This window comes from Dreissena polymorpha, chromosome 11 (genome assembly GCF_020536995.1).
Source record: "Dreissena polymorpha isolate Duluth1 chromosome 11, UMN_Dpol_1.0, whole genome shotgun sequence".
In the NCBI taxonomy this organism is placed as follows: Eukaryota; Metazoa; Mollusca; class Bivalvia; order Myida; family Dreissenidae; genus Dreissena; species Dreissena polymorpha.
Genome location: NC_068365.1, coordinates 82890939 through 82911614, shown reverse-complemented (window position 1 = coordinate 82911614; position 20676 = coordinate 82890939). Strand labels below are relative to the sequence as shown.

General features: G+C 36.9%; 2 protein-coding genes across 6 annotated transcripts in view; one reads left to right on the top strand and one right to left on the bottom strand.

Annotated features, from left to right (window-relative positions):
* Positions 1 to 20676, bottom strand: part of LOC127851894 (translation initiation factor eIF-2B subunit gamma-like) — a 488689-nt gene that overhangs the window by 96281 nt on the left and 371732 nt on the right. The window lies entirely within an intron of this gene.
* LOC127851898 (uncharacterized) overlaps positions 1 to 20676 on the top strand; it is a 71361-nt gene that overhangs the window by 40536 nt on the left and 10149 nt on the right. Inside the window, exons 1-4 of one of the 5 annotated variants that reach the window (XM_052385854.1) lie at positions 2965 to 3032; positions 6281 to 6374; positions 9672 to 9778; positions 16215 to 17558. In XM_052385854.1, the coding sequence (XP_052241814.1) occupies positions 6291 to 6374; positions 9672 to 9778; positions 16215 to 16329 (306 nt within the window). In that variant the 5' untranslated portion in view covers positions 2965 to 3032; positions 6281 to 6290 and the 3' untranslated portion in view covers positions 16330 to 17558. Of the gene's footprint in view, positions 1 to 2964; positions 3033 to 6280; positions 6375 to 9671; positions 9779 to 16214; positions 17559 to 20676 lie in introns of those variants that run through there. The other 4 variants (XM_052385855.1, XR_008036016.1, XM_052385852.1 and 1 more) reach the window with 4 other exon arrangements.

Sequence of the window (20676 nt, the reverse complement as noted above, 5' to 3'; positions counted from 1 at the left end):
ATATTTAAAAGAATATGTTTCAGGTTTATCGAACGTATAGACAGTTAACTGGTTAATCGTTAAACCTGTGCATCATGGCTGTAACAGTTACGAATCTCCGCCGTACCAACATACCTATAAAAGTTACGAATCTCCCCCGTATCAACATACCGATATAGGTTACGAATCTCCTTCGTAACAACCTACCTATACATGTCAATCACCTCCACGTATAAAGTTAACTATACCTGTAAAGATCTCCCCCTTATCTAGATTCCGATAAAGAGTACGAACCTCTCCGTGCCGACATATCTATAAAAGTAACGAATCTCCCCCGTACCAAGATAAATAAAAAGGTAACGAATCTCCCTCAAACAAACATACCTATAAAGGCAACGCATCTCCCCCGTACCAATATGCGTTTAAGTCTGACTCTTGTATAACATCCACTAAAAGATACAACTAATGTATATAATTTAATGAGATTGTCAGCCATTTTGACTTAGGATATTTTTAAGTAGAAAACTGCTGCCATTAATGATTAGGCTACGATAACAATGATCATATTGGTAAAGCCTGCCAATGTAACTGCGGACGCTGCGATCCGACTTGGTAAACAATAACACAGTCTCATAGTATGGTTGTTCAATTAAATAGTTAGATGAGAGGTTTTCTAAGCTATGACGTAAACTATGATGATTGCAAATGGCTTGTCTTAGGCCCTCTCGTATATCCGATAGTCACAGTCTAAACAAGAAACCACACGTCACACATCTTTACATAGAATGGTGTTTCCATAAAAGCACGTCAGTGAAATTGGTACTTTCGAATACTCTTGCTTATAGTCATATATGAGTCAATACCATTCAATCATAATTAAACTAATGGAAATATAAAAACGAGTCGTATTTTGTGATAAACTGCGAATTTAAAATAAATCCAGGTAAATACACCATGCGGTAAATGTTAAGTTACACGACATGACATAGGAACCGATAATTTCTTAGCTTCAATTTCAAATGGTGTTATTGCAGCTTAGACGTAAGATAAGAATTGTTTTGGGAAAACTGGGCTTAATGCAAGTTCGTGCAGTCAAATCAGGGACTACACTTTCTGCTTGTATGGAAATGCTGTTTAGCCTGTGGGGTTTATGTATGCAACATATACATGAATATACAGTTTATGTATTATTGAATAGCGAGTAGTCCTTAGTCTGTGGCATGAGCTAGTTACCTGCAAGCACTCGTAGCAACAACATTTCTGACCTTCATGTAGGCCACATTATCTCAGGACAGATCGGTAACAAACTCTACGAACAGATCGGTCACATTCTCTCAGGATAGATCTGTCCACTTCCTCTCAGGATAGATCGGTTACATTCCCCCACGATAGATCGGTAACATTCCCCAAGGATATATCGGTCTCATTCTCTCTAGACATATCGGTCACATTTTGTGTGAACCGATCGGTCAAATTCTCGCAAGACAGATCGATCAGATTTTCTCCGGAGAGATCGGTCACATTCTCTCTGGATTATATGGTCATATTCTCTCATAACAGATTTTTCCCATATTATCAGGACGTATTGGTTACATTCTCATAGGACAGATCGGTCACATTCACTCAGGACAGATCTGTCAAATACTCTCAGAACAGATCGACACATTATCCCCGGACAGATCGGTCATATTGTATATGGACAGATTGGTAAAATTATCCCCGAACAGATCGGTCACATTCTCTTCGACTCATTTAGGTTTGGAGTTGCAGACAGCGTTTAATGTCTTAATTCAGGACGTTTCTTTTAATGTTGTGGTTAGGCTTTGTATCGAAAACTACATATTATCTTATTTTAATGATTTTTTACATGAATATGACATTTTTTGTCTGTTTAAAATGCTATGTTTAAAACATAGTAAAGGAATTTCGTATAGAAGAGATTTCCTTTTAAGTAAAAACATATATACAAGTGTAAAATTTTTGTCCGTGATTTGATTGCACAGGCTAATCATGAACGACACTTTTTTACGTGCAAGAATTAAGTCCCTATTTCCCAAATCACAGTTTAATTATGTTTAAGTCGCGAGCCCAGTGTCGCATAACTGCTCTTAAAACTCTAAACTGGTACTTGGAGAATCGACCTCGTTTCGCTAAACATTTTAAGGATCAAGGAGGATAAATGGTGACAAATGCCTTTCTTATGTTCGTATTGATATAAAACAAGACAACATATCACTTATTTTCCTGGATTTTCGTATGTCCTCTTCACCGCAAAATACATTTTACAATGCACGTTCAAGTTCGAAGTCACATATCAGACATTTAAACGTTTTTGTTAGTTGGCCAAACATTTTTTTTTTCAGACTCGCAAATTTTCTTTGAAGTTATGATATTTGTCAGGAAACAGTGATACTAAACATTTACCATGCTCTAGACAATCCATTATATGCATCTTTTGACGATTTAAAAACCTGAAAAATACAAAGCGTTAAACGCGAAACGAATGAATAATTTGGAGAGTTCTGTTGATGTCGTTTATATTTTGTGATACTGCGAGGATTGCTTATATAAAGTAAAAAGAACAAATCTCATTGTATTAGCACGGATGGCCGAGTAGTTTAAGCGAAAGCCTTTTCTCCCATGGGTCAGTGGTTCAAGCCAAGTTGAGGGTTACTTTTCTTTCTTTCTTAAACTTAATTTTTTAGAGCTGTTAGACACAATGTTTACATTTATAAATATAAAGCATTAAATGACACACTTCAATACATGCCAACGTCTGTGAAAACGCCCCTTTAAAATCATTGGATTCATGATCACACGAAAATGCAGTATAGTATAAAATCCATTTAATTTCTTGTCAACCGAACTATTTAATTTTACACGTTGATTAAATACACATTACAGTCTCGATTACAAGAAAATTCCGAAGATAGTCGATATATCACGATTTATAGTGTAGTGTTTTATAGTGTGACGCGAGCGCTATTAATAGAGATTAGATTAAGAATTACTGAGTAGTTATGCTCGCAGTTTGTCGAGTGATTACCCTAAAGGTAAGTTCCTTTGTAATAATTGAATCTTCGCAGAGTTTACTCAAATTGGTTAATATTAACTTAAAGTTTGTTTTCTATAACACAATAATAAAACTTGTTTATCGGAATTATTTACTCTAACAAGAAAATTATTTTTATTAAACGATTTTCAAATCGAAAGTGCAGACACACTTTCAAAAGTGAATGAATTTAATTACGACTGTAACTTTCCAATGTCTGCTCATTTGTGTTTTGTTTTGATATATATTTCCATTCCGAAAATCTAGAATTTAACTCGCAATCATGATCATTAAATTTGTTTATAAACTGTTTCGATAATCATGTCCGGACACGCCTCAGATCCCAATATACCAACCTGACTGGGATTCCATGTATTTATTGCGAAATCGTCTTGTTTTGTATAGGAATTGAAAGCCGATATTAACAGTATAATTATTAAAAATGGCTTTTTCTCAAACAGTTTTAACATCGAACTAGGGGTAAGACAAGGATGTCCACTTTCATCCTCGAAACTTATTATATGCATCGAATATCTATCACACTATATACAATCAAATGAACATATAAAGGGAATATCGATAGAACCCGACGAAGAAATTAAACAGTCCCTATTTGCTGACGATGCAACTTATTTTTTAAACGACAGTAGTGACTCCTTCAATAATCTTATAGAATCGCTAACCCTTTTTGGAATGGCATCGGGTCTTAAATCAAACAAAAGTAAATGTACTGTGCTAAGAGAAGGTAAATTTAAACAAAGTAATATGCAGCTTAAAAAAGAAATGAAATTCATCTGGATATCAGAAGAAGCAACAACGTTAGGAATAACCTTTACAAACAATAAAAATGAAACTATTCTTACAAACATATTGCCTAAACTACAAAAATTAAAAAAATGTTTAAAATCATGGCAACACCGTTAGCTTACACTTATCGGAAAAAACACAGTGTTAAAAAAATTGCACTACCTCAATTAATTTATACACTAACAGCTCTCCCATATCCACCAAATGATATTATTAACGATATAAAATCAGCAATTTTTAATTTCATATGGGACGGTAAGCCTGATAAAATAAAACGAACTCAGTAAATTCAATCTGTAGAAAATGGAGGTATCCAATTAACAGACATCGACTCATTCTTGAATGCAATCAAATGCAGCTGGGTTAAAAGTTACCTAGATAATACGAATACGAGTAAATGGAAATAATTCTACTAGAAAATCCTATAAAAAATATGGTCACTCCTTACTTTTTGAATGTAACATCAACAATACCATTTTGCATGAAATTGCAAACAAAAACATATTTCTATCTAGTGTTTTATCGGCATGGACTAATGTTACTCATAACCTAGAAACCCAAATCACAAGTAAAACTATTTTATGGAACAATAAAGACATAACTTTAAACAATAAGACTTTTTATACAAACACTTTTTGAACAAAACATTAAATATGTCGACCAATTGTACGATTACAGAAAAAAGGACTTCTATTCTTTTGAGAATATATGTTATATATACGGAATACCTTCAAGCAATTTCCTAATGTATTACACATTAATTGAAAGCATAACCATACATATTAAATCTACAATTAATACAAATAACACACCATGTACTCAAACATCATTCACGGAAATCATACTTGCAAAACAAAACAAAATAAACAAAACATTTTACAAACTACAAATTAAACACCCATCAGAAAACTCCAAGATTCAAAATAAATGGCAAAGCCTTCTTCGAGAACAAGAATTTAATTGAAAATAAATATTTATCATGCCATATAAAACAACTATATATAGCACACTGAGAAATTTCAATATAAATATGTCCATAGAATCATAGCTACAAGTTTATATCTTTTTAAGCGCAACCTATCCAACACAAATGCATGTGATATATGCAGCGAACACATTGAAACAATAGAACACCTTTTCTGGGAGTGCAAACGTATTCAAATTCTATGCCACCAGTTAACAACATTCCTAGAGAAACAACAATTCAATTAACAGTGTCTCTCTTAAATATCAGTTCCGGTGTAAATACTTTTAAAATACCAGAAATTAATAACACTGTGAACCACATCATCATATTAATGAAATATTTTATATTCATCATTAGATACAAAAAAAAAACAAATATCTACTTTCAACTGTTTTATAAACTATATAAAACTTAAGATCCAAATTGAAAAAGAAATTGAACTTAACAATGATAAACTATATATATATTTGAACAAAAATGGCAACACATTAAACTTTTATATCAAGTCCAGAATGCTTTCTACCAACTTTATGCAACTCATTCATATTCATAACTATTCTGTAGATTTTATTTATTTTTTTGAAAAAAAAACACACTATATATTAGCATATCTTGTATTACATGTTTGAACATTATTGCTGCTACATGATATAACTTTGTGATCTTATGCATGTATGCAATGTATGTCTTATATTGAATAATAAAAAAAATAATAATACAAAAAACATTCCGGAGATAGTCGAGGTTGATTATTTCATTCCGGTCAATAAATTATTTTTTAGTGTGACGCACACGCTATTAATAGATTGTATACATAAGTCATTACTACAGCTCGCATTCATGGAGTGATTACACTGATGGTAGGTTCATTTGTAATGAGTAAACATTCGCATACTTTAAATGGTTTCTTAAATATATTACAATTTAGTTTCGTTTCTTTGACACAATACTGTAAAATGTTTATCTCGATAATATTAACTCTCTCAAGAATGTGTGTTTAAGTATTGAACGAATTTGAAATCGAAAGTGCAGACACACTTTCAAAAGTACATGTATTAATTACGACTGTAACTTTTCATTGTCTTTTTAACTGTGTTTTGTATTAATTTGAATAACTATTTTTTAGTTCAAAAATCTATATTTTTAAATGACAATCATGAAGCATGAATATTTGGCATTTCTTGTATCGATAATCAGGTTTGGACACGCCTAAAATTCAAAAATACAAAACCTACTGGGGATTCCATGTATTTATTGCGAAATCGTTTTGTATTGTGTAGGAATTGAACGCAATAATACGGCTCTATCGACTATTTCGCGAACATTTTGATCCTTTCACACATAACCAAAATGACATAATATATTGGGTTAGGGCTATATTTTATCTCTTACGAAATTGAGTATTCGGGCTAACATGTCAGCTCTCTTGTCTTTTCATTGTAATTAAATGTTTGAATACCATTATGCACACACAGCCGATTGAAAATGGCAGAAGGAGGCATCGATCGAACCACATCACAGACTGAAAGCGTTCCAGGACACAGCAGCCTGTACAGTCGTCACTCTCAGGTAAGACAGGGGCTGAAAGCGCCCAAAGATACAACAACCTGTACGGCCGTTTCTCACGGGTAAGCATTGAAATGGAAGTGTTCCAGTCCACATCAGCCTGTACAGTCATCTCGCGGGTAAATCAGAGAATGAAAGCACTTTTAGACTCATCTCTTAATACAGACACAACATAATACATAGTAGGAACTGAAAACGCTCCTATCAGCCTGTGCAACCTTCAAGTACGGGCTAGTCAGGGATTGAAAGCGCTCCTTAACACAGTAGGCTGTGCAACCTTCATGTACTGGCAAGTAAGGGACTGAAAGCAATACTAGTCACAGTAGCCTGTGCAACTTTTATGTACGGATATATCCGGAACTGAAAGCACTCCTATACACAGTAGCTTGTGCAGCTTTCACCTACAGGTAAGTAAGGGACTGAAAGCGCTCCTAGAAGCCTTTGCAACATTCACGTACGGGTGAGTAAGTAACTAAAAGCACTTCTAGACACAGTGTCCTGTGCATCCGTTACGTACGGGTAAGTAAAAAACTGAAAGCGCTTAGCAGCCTGTGCAGGCTTCACGTACGGGAAACTTAGGGATTGAACACGCTCCTAGGAGCCTGTGCAGCCTTCACGTTATGGAACTGAAAGCACTACTAGACACAGTAGCCTGTGCAACATTCACGGGTAAATCAGCGAATGAAGCACTCTTTAGCAGCCAGTGCAAACTTTACATACGGGTTAGTAAGTGACTGAAAGCGCTCCTAGCAGCAAGTGCAACCTTCACGTACGGGTAGGTCAGGGACTGATAGCACTCCTAGACACAGTAGCCCCTGCAACCGTCACACACGGGTTAGTCAGTGACTGAAGCGCGTCTAGCCAGGGTTGGCATAAAACCAGGGTTTTATAGTATTGACCGGCCCGGGCGGGTAATACTGGGAAAACCCGGGTTTTACTGGGCAATAGTCGGCAATACTGAGTAATAAAGATATTGCAATATTGTATAACTTGTACAATAATAATGATTTTATACATATTAAAAGAACATATCTATTAACAATTGTTAACTATTAGTTACAATGTCAACTTCTAATTCATTTGAAAACATATTCATAATTCCTTCTAATTTTCATGAAAATAGAAATTGTTTTTCTTTGTCTGTTTGGATGGGCATTACTTGGGTATGGAAGATATTACACAATTATACAACAGCACAACTTGCATAATGATAATATTAATGATTTTAAATTAGTACATAACAGAAAATAACTATTAATTTTAGCAATTCTATTCTATTTTTTACACTGTTAACTTCTACTTCATGTGTATGCATATTAATAATTACTTTTTTTCTGCAAAAAAAATGCAATTCATTTTGTGTTTGTTTTGGATGGTTTGGATGGGCTTTACTGGGTAATAAAGATATTACACAATTATATAACTTATATAATTATTGGCAGGGTTGGCGAAATCTCAAAAAACTATACTTGTCCAAGGACAACCATTTAGGAAATTTAACTTGCCCGTTGCTGAACTACACTTGTCTGTTATTGTTTATATAAATTATAAACGCATTTATTGATTAATGTTAAATAATGTGGAATATATCAAAATGAGTTAATTTGCTTGTTTTGTTTATAATTGTATTTCAATGGTACATTCATTATAGCAGTATATTATAAACAATATAAAGACTTTCGCAAACTTTAAATCTTGTGAAGCTAGTGTTATTAAAACATGTGCTTCAAAAAGTACATTGTAATCTTAACAAATTAAACTAGTCCAATATGTGGACCTCATCAGACTGAGGCTCCGCTACTCGTAGCAATTTGATTATATAAACTGGTAAACATTGAAAATCGGTTAGCCAAGTTTCTTGAAAAGTTCTGGTGCGTTTACTTAGATCATATTTTTTATCATAATCTTTCTTAGTTTTTTGGGAGGTGGGCTGCTCAAAGCTTCGGGTTTCTGCTCCGTTGTTGAAGATTAAAAAAAAAGTTTCATCTTTACCTTTAAAGTCGTCTTAAATAACAAGGTAGACTGTGTTTTGATTATTTTAGATTGATACTTTTTATTTCCGTCTGATTGTAAAAATAAAGAAACAAGTCTGTACACTGTCTAACAGTCGGGCCGAATGTTGAAAATGCGGCATGCTTCCGGTCTCATATAGAATAAGGGAGATCAATGCACAGGAAAGTGCACGTATTTTAGCTTGATTGCTCCCCAAATAGCACTGACAATGTAATCACGTGTCAACAGCCTGTTTTGTAAAACTTAATTACGGCTTTAATACAATGTATTTTTGTATACCTGTACGCGACTTTTAAAAAACGTGTTGTCCACGGACAACTTAATTGAAAAAAGTCAGTTGCCCAGACAAGCAAATGTACGACTCGGGCAACTCGGACATTTGATTTCGCCACCCCTGATTGGTCTCTTTAAAAACATATTCATTAATTATTAATAATTAGAAACTATTTGTTACATTTTAACCAACTACATCATGTGGAAAGTTTGCAATCCTAATAATGCTTTCTTATTTTTACATAAATGAAATTCAATTGAATGGTCTTATGGACAATACTGGGTATAACATGGTATCTGTGTTTTATCTGATTTACATTTTATTAACTCACATTATTTTTCTAAAAATATGATATGATATGTAACAGAATGGTATTTATGCAGGAAAAGGAAAATGGGTAGAGACATGAGGGATTATACATGTAAAATATATTTGTGTTATCAGTCAAATAATTACGTTGTTAATATGTTGCATTACGACTCATGCCCCAATATAGTGTTTTAAATCATTGACACAGTTTTTTGTCGTCATTTATGACACACAGTTTGTAAAACAGTAACACAGGGCCACTAAGATAAACATTGGACCTATTTGGGCCACATTAGGGCCAGACAAAGGCCCTCTAACTGTTTATTAGGGGCCATAAAAGATACACAGACTAGTGCCAATTAAGGCCCCCATAAACATGCTTTGATTGCTACAGTAAGTGACAGATTCCTGTTAATTGTGTTTCAATATAAAAAAGTATTTCTTAAATGATCCCTCATTATCAATTCTGACTTTAAAGTTTAATGATATTGTTATTAATAAAACAACAGTCACTTTGAAGTCTGCAGTCAAATTTTATATATCATACAGTGACAATATGTTACTTCTATTTCAATATTATTGCCAACAGCATTTCCTAACTCTTTATAATAGAGGCTAGCAGAGAAGTAAGGATGATAAAAAACAATTACAACTGCATGTTTAATGAAGAAAAAATAGTATTGCCCAGTATTTCCCACTTTCAGAGTATTGCCCGGGGCGGGAAAACCGGATTTTCCCAACGGGTTTTCCCGGGGGGCGGGTTTTTCGTGCCAACCCTGCTCCTAGCAGCCAGTGCAACCTTCACGAATGGGTAAGTCAGGGACTGAAAACACTCATAGACACAATAGCCTGTGAAACCTTTACGTACGGGTAAGTCAGGGACTGAAAGCGCTCTTAGCAGCCAGTGCAACCTCCACATATGGGTAAGTCAGGGACTGAAAACACTCATAGACACAGTAGCCCGTGCAACCTTCACATACGGGTAAGTCAGGGACTGAAAGCGCTCCTAGACAACGTAGCCTGTGCAACCTTCACATACAGGTAAGTCAGGGACACCAAGCGCTCCTAGCAGATGGTGCAACCTTCAAGTAGGGTAGGTCAGGGACTGTAAGCACTCATAGACACATTAGCCTGTGCAAACTTCACGTACGGGTAAGTCAGTGACTGAAGCGCTTCTTGCAGCAAGTGCAACCTTCACGTACGGGTAAGTCAGGAACTGAAACCACTCCTAGAAACAGTTACCTGGGCAACCTTCACATATAGGTAAGCCAGAGACTGAAAGCGCGTTTAGCAGCCCGAACAACCTTCACATACGGGTAAGTCAGGAACTGAACGCACTCTTATACACAGTAGCCTGTGCAACCTTCACATACAGGTAAGTCAGGGACTCCAAGCACTCCTAGACACAGTAGCCGGTGCAACCTTCACATACGGGTAAGTCAGGGACTGAAAGCGCTCCTAGTAGTCGGTGCAACCTTCAAGTACGGGTAGGTCAGGGACTGAATGCACTCATAGCCACAGTAGCCTGTGCAACCTTCACGTACGGGTAAATCAGTGACTGAAGCGCTCTATCAGACAGTGCAACCTTCACGTACGGGTAATTCATGAACTGGAAGCACTCCTAGACACAGTAGCCTGTGCAACCTTCACGTATGGCTAAGCCAGGGACTGAAAGCGCTCTATCAGCCAGTGCAACCTTCACGTACGGGTAATTCATGAACTGAAAGCACTCCTAGACACAGTAGCCTGTGCAACCTTCACGTATGGCTAAGCCAGGGACTGAAAGCGCCCTAAGAAGCCCGAACAACATTCACATACGGGTACGTCAGGGACTGAGAGCACTCCTAGCAGCCTGTGCAACCTTAACGTACGCATAAGTCAGGTACTGAACGCACTCCTATACACAGTAGCCTGTGCAACCTTCACGTACGGATAAGTCGAGGACTAAAAGCACTCCTAGCAGTCTGTGCAACCTGCACGTACGGGTAAGTCAGGGACTGAAAGCGCTCCTAGACACAGTTGTCTGTGCAGCCTTCACGTACGGGTATGTCAGAGACTGAAAGCGCTCCTAGACACAGTAGCCTGTGCAACCTTCACGTACGGGTAATTCATGAACTGAAAGCACTCCTAGACACAGTAGCCTGTGCAACCTTCACATACGGGTAAGTCATGGACTAAAAGCGCTCCTAGACACAGTAGTCTGTGCAGCCTTCACATAAGGGTAAGTCAGGGACTGAAAGCGCTCCTAGACACAGTAGCCTGTCGAACCTTCACATACGAGTAAATCAGGGACTGAAAGCGCTCCTAGACACAGTAGTCTGTGCAGCCTTCTTATACGGGTAAGTCAGAGACTGAAAGCGCTCCTAGACACAGTAGCCTGTGCAACCTTCACATACGTGTAAGTCAGGGACTGAAAGCGCTCCTAGACACAGTAGTATGTTCAGCCTTCACATACGGGTAAGTCAGGGACTGAAAGTGCTCCTAGACACAGTAGTCTGTGCAGCCTTCACATACGGGTAAGTCATGGACTGAAAGCGCTCCTAGACACAGTAGTCTGTGCAGCCTTCACATACAGGTAAGTCATGGATTGAAAGCGCTCCTAGACACAGTAGTCTATGCAGCCTTCACATACGGGTAAGTCAGGAACTGAACGCACTCTTATACACAGTAGCCTGTGCAACCTTCACGTTCGGATAAGTCAAGAACTATAAGCGCTCTTGGCCGCCTGTGCAACCTTCACATACAGGTAAGTCAGGGACTCCAAGCACTCCTAGACACAGTAGCCGGTGCAACCTTCACATACGGGTAAGTTAGGGACTGAAAGCGCTCCTAGTAGACGGTGCAACCTTCAAGTATGGGAAGGTCAGGGACTGAAAGCACTCATAACTACAGTAGCCTGTGTAACCTTCCCGTACGGGTAAATCAGTGACTGAAGCGCTCTATCAGCCAGTGCAACCTTCACGTACGGGTAATTCATGAACTGAAAGCACTCCTAGACACAGAAGCCTGTGCAACCTTCACGTATGGCTAAGCCAGGGACTGAAAGCGCTCTATCAGCCAGTGCAACCTTCACGTACGGGTAATTCATGAACTGAAAGCACTCCTAGACACAGTAGCCTGTGCAACCTTCAAGTATGGCTAAGCCAGGGACTGAAAGCGCTCTTAGAAGCCCGAACAACCTTCACATACGGGTACGCCAGGGACTGAGAGCACTCCTAGCAGCCTGTGCAACCTTCAAGAACGCATAAGTCAGGTACTGAACGCACTCCTATACACATTCGCCTGTGCAACCTTCACGTACGGATAAGTCGAGGACTAAAAGCACTCCTAGCAGCCTGTGCAACCTGCACGTACGGGTAAGTCAGGGACTGAAAGCGCTCCTAGACACAGTTGTCTGTGCAGCCTTCACGTACGGGTATGTCAGAGACTGAAAGCGCTCCTAGACACAGTAGCCTGTGCAACCTTCACATACGGGTAAGTCAGGGACTGAAAGCGCTCTTAGACACAGTAGTCTGTGCAGCCTTCACCTACAGATATGTCAGAAACTGAAAGCGCTCCTAGACACAGTAGCCTGTGCAACCTTCACATACGGGTAAGTCAGGGACTGAAAGCGCTCCTAGACACAGTAGTCTGTGCAGCCTTCACGTACGGGTAAGTCAGAGACTGAAGCGCTCCCAGACACAGTAGTATGTGCAACCTTCACGTACGGGTAAGTCAGAGACTGAAAGTGCTCCTAGACACAGTAGTCTGTGCAGCCTTCACAAACGGGTAAGTCAGGGACTGAAAGAGCTCCTAGACACAGTAGTCTGTGCAGCCTTCACGTACGGGTAAGTCAGGGACTGAAAGCGCTCCTAGCAGCCTGTTCAACCCTCACCTACGGATAAGCAATGGACTTAAAGTGCTCCTAGACACAAAAGTCTGTGCAGCCTTCACATACGGGTAAGTCAGGGACTGAAAGCTCTCCTAGCAGCCTGTTCAATCCTCACCTACAGATAAGTAATGGACTTGAAGTGCTCCTAGACACAGTAGTTTGTGCAACCTTCACGTACGGGTAAGTCAGGGATGAAAGCACTCCTAGACAAAGTAGCCTCTGCAACCTTCACATACGGGTAAGTCATGGACTGAAAGCGCTTCTAGCGGCATGTGCAATCTTCACGTTCGGGAACATCAGGGACTTAAAACACTCCTCGACTCAGTATCGTGTGGCAGCCTTAACCTACGGATAAGTCAGGGACTGAAAGCAGTTTTAACGGCCTGTGAAACATTCACAAACGGGTAAGTCAGGGACTGAAAGCACTCCAAGACACCGCAGCCTGTGCAACCTTCAAATATGTGTAAGTCAGGGATCGAAAGATCTCCCAGACACAGCAACGTGTGCAGCCTTCACATACGGGTAAGTAATTGACTGAATCCGCTCCTAGAAACAGTAGCCTGTGCAACCTTCATGCTTAGGTAAGTATCGAACTAAAATCGCTCTTACACACATTAGCTGGTTCAACCGTCACGTACCGGTAAGTAAAGGAATGAAAGCGCTGATAGACAATGCAGCCTCTGCAGCCTTCTCGGTTAGTCAGGGACTTAAAGCGCTCGTAGACACAGCAGCCAATATATCCGTCGCGTACGGGAATGTCAAGGACTTAACGCGCTCCTAGGCACAACAGCCTGTCCAGCCGTCAGATTCGGGTAAGTCAAGGACTAAACGCGTTCCCAGACACGACTCTCTAAATAGACGCAAAATACTTAGTAGTAGTTAGTAAGTGACTGAAAGCGTTCCTGGACACAGAGGCATGTGAAGCCGTTAGGTACGGGTAACTCAGAGAATGTAAGTAACGTTATACTAAATAATTGAGATGTGCAAGTATACACACATTGATAAACTGGACGACATGTGTTCAATTAGCTCCACTCGTATGCTATTTAATGTAGACTTGTGTAAAGCGGAAGTATTGATGTTCACTAAGAAATCAATGTTATGTTTTAAGACTGGAAACTACAGAGGGAAACGTGCGCGAATGCGAGTTACACATCAGCTTAAAAATTCTGGTAAAAACATGAACAAACAGCGAACTTGGAAACGTATGAAATTCTTTCTTCTCCTTCTCATGATCTATCTTCTTATGTTTTAAATGCATTAAGCTTAATAGAATGCTCGTCAACAACATGTTATAATATGGGGATTCCTACGTTCAAAATGTTTACTTTATTTTTGACGACAGTTGGATATGTAACATTAAATAACAAAAGGTTCGGAATTAGTATATTGTGACCTTAATACTAAAAAGGCACTGATAGCTAATTGACAATTTTTACTTGATGTGACCCTGGAATAATCTAGTTAAGTTTATAGTGTTATATGGGAACAATATTTCTCAAATATAAAGTGCAACGCGAGCTGTTTTATCAGCGCAAATCACTTTGCATGCATTTAATAAGAAAATTAATGCGGAAACTCACTGTGTGCATCTTATAGCAAACCTATCCTGACCACAACCCGATATAAAAACGTCTTAGACAGCATGTATGCCTATTTCATTAAAGTATGTAAACATATGTTGGTCATTTAACTTATTGATATCTGTTCGGTTCCTCTTTTCTTCAAGTCTCCCTTAAAATCAATGTACCGAATAAACGCGTGCCATTTTGCTTATCATACGGCATTTTAAAATACGTGTTTGACGCATGTATAATTTGTAGAGCGGTCTGAAAAAAATGCATACGCAGCAAATATATGTTGATTTTGATAAATAGAGACGTATTCCAAGACAAAGCAGTCTGTACAGCGGTCACTCTCAGGTATGTCATTAAGTAAGACTGAAAGCGTTCCCATACACAGCAACCTGTACAGTCGACACTCTCAGGTAAGTCCGGGACTGAAAGCGTTCCCAGCCACAGCAGCCTGCACAGTCGTCTCTCATGGATAAGGGATGAATTGAAAGCGATGCCAGACACAGCGCTATGTACAGTAATCACATGCGATTAGGTACGCAGGGAATTTGTGTTTACTTGATTACAGTTTTGCAGTTCTCAAACGAAACTCTAACCTTGATAGAAAACAACAAACCACATGCTGTATACCACATTGAAGTTATTAAATAATTTTCTCACTGGATTTATGTGCAAGCACGACCGTAAGGGTTCAGGTGTGGATTCATTACGGAATTTTATACATGTTATGGTTTCCTTAATCCTGTTTCAGGAACATAACACAGTAGGTATGATTTAGAAATTTAATAAACTATACTAAAACTGTTTTTATAACTGAGCACAACTTTCAAATAAGTTATTACTGAATTTCGTGTAAATCGTATGGTCATATTGGCGTTAGTAGTAGGAACGCACGGAACTGTATTTAACGTCACTACAATATGAATGCATGTACATTTTTGTTTAATATGTGTCACGTATAACCTATTTAACAAGATTAATCTGGTAAGACTAAGTGTTCGGCATCATTCGGAATTACGTTTCTAACGCACGGTGCTTGACGCTTTACAAATCAGGGTTTTATAGCTCGAGTTTAATTCGATCTTACCAGTCTGTTGCTCTGAACTACGTTTATGTTTATACTCCACCCATCTGTAACAAAAAGTATATAAATGTACGAGATTCAATGACATTACTGAATGAAATAAAAATGTAATTTTACATGATGATAATGAGAAAATAACGTACTATTCACTTGTTATAATTAAGGAAACAATATGATTCGGCGAAAAAGCTAAACATAATTGAAAAAATTCGACCCATGATAATTAATTTAGTCAATGATTATATATAAAATAATGTTAACGTATACAAAATGTAATTAATGTATTTCAAATATCCATACTACAATAAATACTACAACACTACTTATGAAACTTAATAAAATACGCAACATGAAATGCAGACACAAATGATGTATGCATTTATTTTAACTCGTTCTATTTCTTATGTTATTTAAAAATTAGAAAACGTTGTATGAATAACTGAAACATAATTATTATCTGAAACTACATTTTAACCAATGTATGGAACGTGCATTTAATAGTTTATAGTGGAAATATAATAAAATACTCATCGTGAACTAACATTTATATTGTTTATTTTGTATTTTAAAAATCATGTGGAAAATATGTCCATGGAAATATGTACTATAATGACCCGGCTGGGATACGGCGAGGAGATGAGAAGATGGCGGGTTGAGAAATTCAGGGAGTTTGTTAGGCTGTTTAATACACGACCAAGTCATAAAATTCTACTTATAGCAGGAAGCAAGGCAGAGGGACTGACCTGCAATTTGGAAACCGACTGGGACGAGTTGAGCGTGGTGAAGGGTGTCCTCTGTGTGGAAGCTGGTATCAGCCTTCTCACCATACCTGACGACATAGACGTGTTTAGAATGGATACACGCGTATATCCAGGACACTGCAGACTGTTACAAGAGAGACGAGCGCATACACGTTTTAAAGACATTCATAATTCCCTGTGTGATAATGGATATGGAGCCGGTCTACTTAGTAGTAGTTTATTCCTAGACGAATTTTCGGCAATATTAAGACGCTCATTTGTAGTGGATCATGAGAGAGCGGGGCCGTCGATACCGGGGACAATTCAGGGTGTATGTCATATAGACAGAGTACCCGCACTACCCTGTCACTGCCCCATCATCCTCTAAAGATGGGCTGCCAGAACACGTCATTGGCCGTCACCAGTTATAGTTCAGAAAGTCGTATCATTAGGAGCCTACCTAACCCCAGTCGGGTTTAAGGGAAGTGATTATAAGCACATGGAATGGAGGATGTGCTTTTACACTGGTAAGACAGAACTTGTAAACAATCTTAATAGCACACAAACGCAAGTTTATGTTATGCTTAAAATGATTCTCAAAGATGTTCTTAAGCCTTGTAAGAAAGAAGTTACATCTTACGTGATTAAAAATATAGTACTTTGGCAAGCTGAGAATAACCCACAGCATAACTTTTATAAACGCAGTTTTTTATACTGGCTACATGACGGACTGAGAGACCTTAAGACTGCTATTGCCACACAACAACTGTCATACTACATGATTCCGGAAAGAAATTTAATGGCAGCAAGTGGTTTGCAGGATAAGCAGCAAAGTAAATGGGTAGCAGATATAACGGACATGATGGACGAAGGTCCGAGAGTTATACTAAGATTACAGAGGATACGACAGGCCGTCATCGCGTCCCCAGAGCGGATGTTGTGGTTCAGCAAAATAAGGATGGAGCTTGAGATGCTGGAGCTGGAGGGATTCATCAGAACCGGACAGTGTAGCGATGAGCACGATGCTATCGTGCAGGAGATAAATATACGTCAGGACGAGATAATGATGGAGGTGGCACAACGGATGCTCATAGACGGATGTGCTGTTAATGATCTGAATGACATCTTCCACAGAATTGTAATGTAGTACTGCATTAAAGTGTAAGAAATTAATGGAGCCGAAGGAACGAATCAGAGACATGTAATACACAGATTGTTTTGTCGCCAGATTTCAAGAAGTGATTGTATTTGCTTTTTTCATAATGTTTCACTTCTTTATATTGTATTTGCTATTTTGTCGTTATTATTATGAATTTTCGAATATTGGCAGGTTTGCGTATATGATTAACGTTTTACATCAACAAACTCGGATTATGTGGAAATCAATAGCCGTACGCCACTTAACGAAACCATGTCACTGTTTGACCTGCAATGAAAAAAACAGACAATTTGCTCTTATAAAGCAATAAAGTCTGGTCGCTCAATGACGTAATCATTTCGAAATTAATTTCGAAAAAAACAACGAAAGGGGATTCCCCATGATGTGATGATATAACTATATTAAACTCACAACGAATACCTTGTATACAAGTCAGCTTATAAAGTATTCTTAGTTTCAAAGGGGCATATCAACGATTTATACGATAATGCATGTATGCCTATTAATATCTTTACTAAAATAACATATTATTCCCTCTATAGGCTACATGCTTCTGGATATAATTGCTTATTAGTGCCCGTATTTAAATGCATACAATTTATATGACTGGTGTATCGTTAATATATGTAACGTTCGATCGGCATTAGAAAAATATCGTTTTAGTTTTAGGCACTCGAAATAAACCTTTAAACTGTGATTGTCAGACTATTATTCGTAAACGTAGTTCCAAAGCATGTTATATGTATGTATTGCATGTTAATTTATCGATTTCATATAAAGTCGTTTTATTTAAAATATTTTCAATTTATGTTTATTATAATTTCACTCTCATTGATTGTGTAAACACATATTGATAAAGTTGTGCTAAGCACTTATGTGTAGTAAATATATTGTTTATAATCAAACTTTTAGAAAGCGCAGAAATTCAGTTAAACAATCTTAAATGATGATGTATGAACGAAGAATAACTCGAATTCAATGCACTCTTTCAATATAATTTGAGTTGCGCATGCTGGCAGAAAAAAGCGTGAATTTGTCTTATTGAAGTATCAATCCTAAGTGCTAAGTGTTGTATTTAAAACTTAAATTTTATAGATATACTGTACAATAGTGCAGACACAGTCAAGCTACACAGTATTCAAAATGGTCAACAATTTAACACACCTAGAACAAATTATGGGTGAATCACGCAACGTCATTCGTTGCATGATCATTAATGACTGACTTTGGCACGAGGTTTAAATGATGTTGATTTCAGACATGTTTGTATTCAACTTGACTTGCTATTATAATCTGTTTATGTTATATGGACGTAATTATGAATTGTGTCTTTGTAAATTTATTTAATATCATGTGTTTTTTAGATAAGACTTTTTAGAACTTATAAGCAGGAGAGAAATTGTACTAGTATCTTATTCATAAAGTGACTATTTGTGTATGCATAACAAGGCGAAACACACTTTAAATAACAATGATTAAAGATGGTTTTCCGCCTTGGAAATGTCGATGGCCTTTGAGGTTGAACCCGGTTGTAAGGTTAGTCCAATATGCACATTCATATTATTCAATACGTTAATATGGCATGCATTGGAAGCACACAGCATGCCATTATTCGGTTAGATGGACATCGACAGCTGTTGGCTGTCATAGATCTGGTTTGCGGAATATTGTTTAGCAAAATTAGTGGTTATTGCGTTCTGAATTATGTTTCAAACAAACACAGAACTAACAGTTTTACTTTAAATGAAACCTTGAAACATTTGCATGACCTAGCGGTATTTTACTCTCAATGTAGCCAAATGTATAACTGAATACCTATATATATTAATACAGCTTATGTTTGATAGTCGTGGTTAAATTTAGTGTGAACACATACGTGGGATTAATGTCCCTCTGATAAGTCTGTATTGAATAATTTCGAACTTGACTGAAAGTAAGTGACATAAGTGCAATAAAGACACTTAATTTTTACTATTTGCGATCAATAATGTATGTCATTATTTTACAATATGTTTTTGTTGTGATAGTTTTCTTCGTTTTTTAACATTAAAAACGTATATTGTGGTGAGAGTTAAAACAAATTCGTTAAACAAATAATGTGTGGATAAATTAAATTTGCTACACTAAGAACAAATTTAAATAAGAATTGTTGTCTTCAAGTTCTCTCGAATATTGAAACGTCAGGTCCTGCAGCCTGTTTATTTATATATTGTTTATTCACTATAAGGCATATAATGTATACATGTTTATGATCAAACAACAAAGTGATACTATGTAGCAGCAATAATGTTCAAACATGTTACACACAATTGCTCATATATACTTTTTGATCTTGTAGTTACCTTTTGATTTAAAAAAAGTTAATATGTATTTGTTTTCTTTAGTTGTTTGTGATAGGTGTTTATTAAAAAATAAAAAATAAAATAAAACATACAACAGTTGCATAAAGTGGGTAGAAAGCATTCTGGACTTGTTCATGAAAGTTTAATGTTTTTCCATTTTTTGTTCAAATATATGAAGTTTATCCTTGTTTAGGGAATATCTGTTTCAATTTGAATCTTCAGTTTTAAATAGTTGATAAAATAGTTCATTGTTCTTACTTGTTTTCTGTATTTCATGCTGAATATAAAACATTTCATTAATATGATTATGTAATGCACAACGTTATTAACATATTGTATTCTGAAGGTATTTACCCCCAAACTGATGCCTACGAAATATAGTTTAATATTTAATTATTGTTTCTCTAGAAAGGTTTTCAATTGATTCCAAAGTTGTTGAATATGTTTACACTCCCAGAAAATGTGTTATATTGTTTCAATACGTTCACTACACATATCACATAGATTTGTGTTGGATATGTTGCTCTTAAAAAGATATTTATTTGTAGCTATAATTCTCTGGATGTATTTATATTAAAAATTTCTCAGTATGCTATCAGTAATTGATTTATATGGCATTTCCAATTAAAGTATTTTTGCCCCAAGTAGGTTTTGACATTTAGTTTGTGCTTTAGATATTTCGGAAGGATGTTTCATTTGAAGTGTTTAAAATATTTTGATTGTTTTGTTTTGTTTTGCAATAACGTTTTCTACGAAAGTTGTTTGAGTATATGGTGTGTTATTTGTATTGATAACAGTTTTAATATGTATGGGTATACTTTTGATCAATGTGTAGTACATCAGGAAATTACTTGTATGTATTCCGAATATGAAGCATAAGTTATCAAAAGAATAGAAGTCGTTTATTCTGTAGTCGTATAATTGCTCTACATATGTTGT